The sequence below is a fragment of the Parasteatoda tepidariorum genome, chromosome 12 (assembly GCF_982258835.1).
Source record: "Parasteatoda tepidariorum strain Cologne lab strain chromosome 12, Ptep-v5.0, whole genome shotgun sequence".
Taxonomy (NCBI): domain Eukaryota; kingdom Metazoa; phylum Arthropoda; class Arachnida; order Araneae; family Theridiidae; genus Parasteatoda; species Parasteatoda tepidariorum.
In genome coordinates this window covers 66,812,179-66,819,112 of record NC_141766.1, presented here as the reverse complement: position 1 = coordinate 66,819,112, position 6,934 = coordinate 66,812,179, and the positions used below count along the sequence as shown (strand labels likewise).

The window sequence follows — 6,934 nt, the reverse complement described above, 5'->3', positions numbered from 1 at the left end:
AGTAGACATCACAAAATAAAGGAGAAAAAAAGAAGTAACCAAAGCTTCCTTCCTGCATCGGATAAACTCACTGCACTCTTTTTTTTTTTATATATTTTTCTCTACCTGTCTAATTCTACATAACGACAATCACAACGGTTTTCCATCTCTTCATTTTCCCCTACTACAATACGTCCCCCCCCCTCTATTGTAAATTCAACGCATGCGCAATCTGAAACTCGTAACCACGCGGCGTCTTTCGCGTAAATCGGAGGGAAAAAGAGCGAGACTCGTTCACTCTCGTCTCATCCACGAATTCCAGCAGGAGGTAGATCCGCGATTCTTCATCTTTTCTTCAAATCACCGATCCTCCAATTCAGAAATCATGGCCGAGGAAAGAAAGGGTAGCTACAGAGTAGTACCCAAAGCCGATACCCTACCGTCTTTAATGCCGGCCAATAAAGAGGACAATAAAGATGATGATGCTATATGTTTGAAACCAAAAATGGGCCTTTTAAATGGTGTGACAGTTATCGTGGGAAGTATTATTGGATCTGGAATATTTGTAAGTCCAAAAGGTGTACTACTTGGAACGGGGAGCGTGGGACTATCTCTCGTAGTTTGGATCGCTTCTGGAGTGTTTTCTATGATCGGTGCTTTTTGTTACGCTGAACTAGGATGCATGATAACCAAGAGTGGAGCTGATTATGCCTATATTATGGAATCATTTGGTCCTTTTGTGGCCTTTATTCGATTATGGGTCGAATGCATGATTGTCCGACCCTGTTCACAAGCTGTGGTGGCCTTAACATTCTCTTTCTATGTTCTAAGACCCATGTTTCCTGACTGCGACCCTCCCGATGCATCAGTTCGTTTCCTTGCTGTTCTCTGCATATGTAAGTCATTTTACATTACATTTCTTTCTTCATTTTTTTTTTTACACAATATTACTACATCGCAAGTCCTTTAAGATAAATTCTTTCTGTTTTCGGTCTTATGTTTTTTGTTAAGATTAACTTATCTTAGACATTTTTTCTGCCTTTCTTTTAAAAAGCTATAAAAATTGCAGAAGTTTCTGATGCAAAATTTTGTAATATTACGTTTTCTGAATAATTTGAAATTACCTTATAAGAGCTTCGAAAAAAACAACACTTCCTTCTTTATTTATTTACTAATTTTTTTGAGTTTCTGACGCAATATTTCATGATATGACATTTCCTGAATAATATGAAATTGTGTTAAATGTATTCTCACTACTCGTAAAAAATCAATACATCATTGTGCGCAAGTGCTGTGAGAACACTGACTAAGGATGATGCAATATCTGAGACAGAAATCTAATTAATGATTTTTTCCTTTTATTTGAGGTATAAGGTTAATATATTTATATATATACATATATGGCAGTACTTTTACTTTCGTTACTTGTACCGCCGGTACAAGTAAAAAGTACGTACTTTTACTTGTACTTCGTTACTTTTTAAATTTAGTACTTTTACTTGTACTTTCGTTACTTTTTTAGGGAAAAAGTACAAGTATTTGTAACGGAAATATCAAATGAAATCGTTACTTTTTTCTAAAACTCGGTAAGCTTTCTAAAAAAAAAAGAAGAGAAAAAAATTAAATTAAAAAAAATGCTTATGTTTTTTTAATTTATAAAATTAATGTTCAATATATATACATTCACAGCTAACTTCGTGTTTAAATACCTTCTGCTTCAACTTATTTTTCAATTTATTTTTTACTAGCTCAAAGATCACAAAGCTATCTGTAACCCCGTGTTTGCTTTGTTTGTGTTTGTGCTTTTAAAACGCGTTTCTAAAGAGTAAAACAATTTTAAATCAATGATAATTTAAATAAATAAAAATAATAAGCTAAAAATTAAAATCAATAGATAAAATTTCTTTTTCGTGCAAATCCATAAAAAGTTTGATAATAGAATTATATTTGATTTTAAAATTATATTATACTATTATATTATAATATTCCTCCGAATTTAAAAATAAATTAATATCCATAACTTTCAAAATTAAAAATAATTAAATAAATAACAACAATTTTGCAAAAACATTAAAGAACATAAGAATATTATTCAATAAAATTTTAGGTTACTTTGAATTTTCGATTTCCTAGAAATGTACTTTTAAATCGTTACTTTTTTTGTTTAGTACTTGTACTTTTACTTGTACTTTTTACTCGTTACTTTTTAAACTAAGAACTTTTTACTTTTTACTCGTTACTTTTTTTAAAAATACTTGTACTTTTACTCGTTACTTTTTAAAAGTAACGTTGCCATATATGTATATATACCAATACAGGTTTGGATGCTTTTTATTTAAAAAATGAATTCGCATATTAAGCTTCATCTCAAAAATACAGATTTTTTTTAGTTTATATGAAAAAAATAAATAATAAAACATGAGAAAATGTGATAATGAACATTAATATTTACTCAGTTTTGTTCATTTGCTTCATTCCAACAAATCGCATTCATTTATTCTTTTTATCACGAATCTTTTAAAAATTTGTTCCGTTAAAAACGTTAATTAACCGTATGCTTTTTGCTCTATGAAAAACCCTTTCCGAACGATAATTTAAATAAAAAGGTTATTTAGTTTAATTTTTTATTCCCCTATGAAGTAAGTTTAAGTTGCGGCCAATGAAACTAGATCTCTATTAGAAAATTTTATTAATTTCTAACTTCATGTCTGCGAGTTATATTAAATCATTTGAAATCAGAAATGAATAATTGTGAAGTTTTTTCTTAAAAAGACCAGAATTATGTGCAATTTTCATCCGACATTTTTTATAATCAGATACAGATGTAAAAATAAATTTCGAATATATTTAAAAATTTCAAAACAATTATGCTACGAGAAAAATATAGGGCAAAATTATGATAATTGCTTCATACTGTTCCGTTACATTTAAAAAATGCATTTTAAATTTATCCTCTGCTTCAATTCTGTTGCAAAAACCTTTCTTAAATACTTAAAAATATCAACTAAAGAAAATATTAATAATTTCAATGGTAATATAGTTTAGTTTAACAATTTCTTAAAATTGCAGAAATGGTTCAAGTTTCCATTATAACGGATCAAGGTTTAACCGTTTTTTTTTCTGCGAGTGTTCCCTGCTAAAAATTTAAATGATACAAAATGATTATGATTCGAGAACATTATTTTTTATCTTAGGTTTCCTAGCAATATTATTTCATAAATAATTCATTTACATAATTTTCATATCACATTATTCAGTCCGACCAGACGGCGAGTATAATAGCCTTGAATTTAGAATATCTGGAGCACGATCTCTCTGACTCATATAATAGAATCAGAATGTGAATAACAGCATCTTTCTTTTTTTATTTTTTATAATCCATTAATGGTCAATGAATGAGCCTCAAATTGGATAAGGCAGAACATTTTTTAACATGAGATGAATGATTTCCCAAATTTCGAAATTTGACCTTTTTCTTTAGAATCGTTTTTGACATCTTCCTCTCGTAGGATTTTTGAATTTTTGTTTTACTGTTATATTTTCAGTAGTTTCTTAATGCTATTAAAGTATCACAATTTCATGCCATTAGAATGTCTTTTTATTTTGAATCAATGTGTCGCATGAATTGTTTTTCTTCCACAATTAAAGCGAAACGGAATATACCAGCACTCATAAAAGATCTAATTACATATGCGTAGCGGTGAAGCCTCATTTCTGAATGATCTTGTTCATGAGGAAAGAAAATTAAAAATTTACATTTTTCTTTTATAATTAGAACGAGAAACAATTAAAAGTAAACAGAATCTTTTAATGTACAAACCAGCAGTGAAAATCTGATTACATGCTTTGCAGTGAAGTCGAATTTATTTATCTTGTTCATGAGAAGAAAAATTTCTTGCGCGATAAAATGAGTTTTTACTTTTGGAAGAAAATATAATGGATGCAAAGAATTAGCCTTCATGTCACAAATATTTATTTTTACTATTTAGAACTTGATTAAAATAAACTAAATGGTATTCTTCAGTTTTTATCATCATTGACCATTTTAATAAACCCTGAGTTCTATAGTTTTTTTAAGCGCTTAAATTTAAAAACGAAAATATTTTTCCTAGTATTATTCGAGAAGGCTATTTTATACATTTTAGAAGTCTATACATTGAAAAGGAATAAAAATATTTTATACAAATTATATTTGTATTTTTTTGTTTTGTTTATTATCTTTGTTTGTTTATTGCTAAGAGTTAAAAAGAAATTAGAACATTTGTCATATTGATGTCAGATGTTACTTTTTGTGATAAAATTTATTTATTTATTATAAAAAAATTTATTATAAAAAAATTATCATAAAATTTATTGGATTCAAGAGCAAGTGAAAGATGAAAAATTAAATGCTTGCTATTAAAGTTTATAATTAATGTACAAAATAACGATAATAAAACAAAAATTCCCTGCATTTTTTCCGAACTAATTTTTTATGCATATTTAAACGTAAAAGTTTTATGCATATTTAAACGAAAGTTCTAATATAAAGGTACTACACTGTTAAAAATTTTAGAGGGAAAAAATTATTAAATAACAATTTGTTTAATTGTTATCTTACAATAATCAAACAAAACAGTCAAATAACCATAAATAAGTTGGTATTCAAGCTGTTAACTGTGCGAAAAACCGTTAATTAGCTGCTTTCACCTAATACGGTTAAACCAGAATTTTATTGCACCAACTAGGTTCACCTAATGAAGCCACTTGATTCCTTGCAGCCTGGTACATGATAGCCTATTGGGCTGATCCAGTGTTTCCCAAAGTGTGGTACGCGTACCGCTAGGGGTACGGGAACAGTTTAGAGGGGGTGCTCGTTCTTATGCGAAATATCTTGCAACAAACGAAAATGTAAAATTTTTTTATTTAGAAGCAAAGCTAGCCATGAAAATTTACGATTACGTGTTTTTCTATTGGCTATTTTTTGCAGAGTTAACAGTTAATAATTGGTGGTGTCAACAGCCAGTTGCGATTTTTAACTTTTGTGCAATTTTTTTATAGTAAAAAATTAATTCATTTTTTTTACTAGTGGTACTCAGCGTTACGAAAAAATTTAGAAAGGGTATACAAAAGTCATAAGTTTGGGAAACACTGGGCTAATCTGTGAGTCTCATAACCGACAGAGTTTTGTGTTACAGTGCTGCCACCCCAATATTTCCTTTTGATAAATTACAACCAACTCTAATGCCCATTACCTAACGAAAATCATAGCTCGAATGCTCAGTTAATTTTTTTAACACTTTTAAAGAAAACATATCAGTTGTAAATGGTTAAAAAACCGTATAGTTTTGTACTATATCTTACAACTTATATGGTTACCGTATAGTAGCCATAGAAGTTGTGAACGGTTTCAAAACCGTAAAAATAAAAAATGTTCTTTTCCGTAAACTTTACGGTTAATGGGATGGATGGATTGCTGGGAGTTGTTTAATCATAATTTTAGAATGAAAATTCCATAAGTGTATATACATGCTATAGTAATTTAAGTTTTTCTTTAAATCGTCGTGGAACGTATTTTAGCATAATAGATTATACGATTTTAGCTAATAGTCCGTAATAGGGAGCACATAGTTCAAAAATCTTGTCAATGAACTTTTTAAAACTTTATGTTGATCTTGTCTAATTAACTTTTGTTTAATTAACGTTAAGTTATCGAATTGACCAAAATACGGAATAAACTTCAAAAATATCTATACATTAACATGCATACATTATTATCGATTTAAATACGATATTATTTTATATCATCTGTTAATTTACACATTTTATAACATCATTACGAGCTCTTAACGCAGTTGATTCAAAAATATATTTTAATTATACTTACTTCAAAATTTGCATTATATATGAACAACATTCTTTTTATCGCGAAAAATTAATTTATTAATTGTAGGCTTCTTTATTTATTTTACGATATAATTGATTTTTAAAAAGTCATTTTAAAACTATTAACAATTACTGAAGTATTTTCGAATGAAAAACCTCTTTTACTCAAAACCTATGTTTATATTACATGAATTGTTCCACACAAAATTTCTATAACTAAAATGCAGACGATAAAGTTGATGTCAGTGAAAAAAATAGTGTTTCAAAAGAAAAAAAAAAAATAAAATCAGAAGAAAATTAAATCGCTTTCATGCGCAACTTACAAACTCTTATTTACAGACTTAACTAAAATATATAATTTAATGTGTGATTTTGTCTAATTAATTTAATGATTAATTTCTAATAATATTTAAAAGGATTATAATGCTTAAGATTTAAATTAAAATAGTATTTTTTAAGAGAACAAAAAAAACGGTTTTCTTGTTCCTGTTTGCAAGCATTATGTTCGATGACTACAATTAATTATAAAACAAGCTATCTTCATAAATTGTGAAGCATAGTGTAATATATGTATTGATTTATATATATTAAATTTAGTATAGCAATAAATGTATCTCATTATACTTTAGAAAATAAAATTCAGTTTTCCATTAAATAAAGAATGCAAATATTCAGTATCATTTTTAGAAAAAAAAACATTTCTTTTTAAATGCATTATGCGGGAAAATGGAGCACATCACTTTTCAGGTTTTTTAAAAATGTTTATTTTTTCTAACAAACGGGGTTTTGAAAAACATGATGAAGGAAGGAACGATAGATTGAAAATAAAATAGAGACCATCTAATACCATTTTTCTACAAAAACTTATTCTTTTTCGAAACGAACCTGTTATAACCAATTAATATCTTTTCACGTGGAACAGTTAAATGGAATAGAGCAAAGAAAAAAAGTAATCAAAATTTGTTGTGTGATTAGAAGGATTGGCTCTATTTAATCCTTTGCCTGACACAGATTCTAGTATTTATTGTGATAGAACTTTTGTCTACATTAATCTAAACATTTATTTTAGTCATACGAAGAGCTGAGGAAA

General features: G+C 28.0%; 1 protein-coding gene across 1 annotated transcript in view; it reads left to right on the top strand.

Annotated features, from left to right (window-relative positions):
* The first annotated feature begins 225 nt into the window (after positions 1-225).
* Positions 226-6,934, top strand: part of LOC107454853 (large neutral amino acids transporter small subunit 2) — a 79,615-nt gene continuing 72,906 nt past the window's right edge. Inside the window, exon 1 of the mRNA XM_087156216.1 lies at positions 226-875. Within this exon, the coding sequence (XP_087012342.1) occupies positions 365-875 (511 nt within the window). The 5' untranslated portion in view covers positions 226-364. The remainder of the gene's footprint in view (positions 876-6,934) is intronic.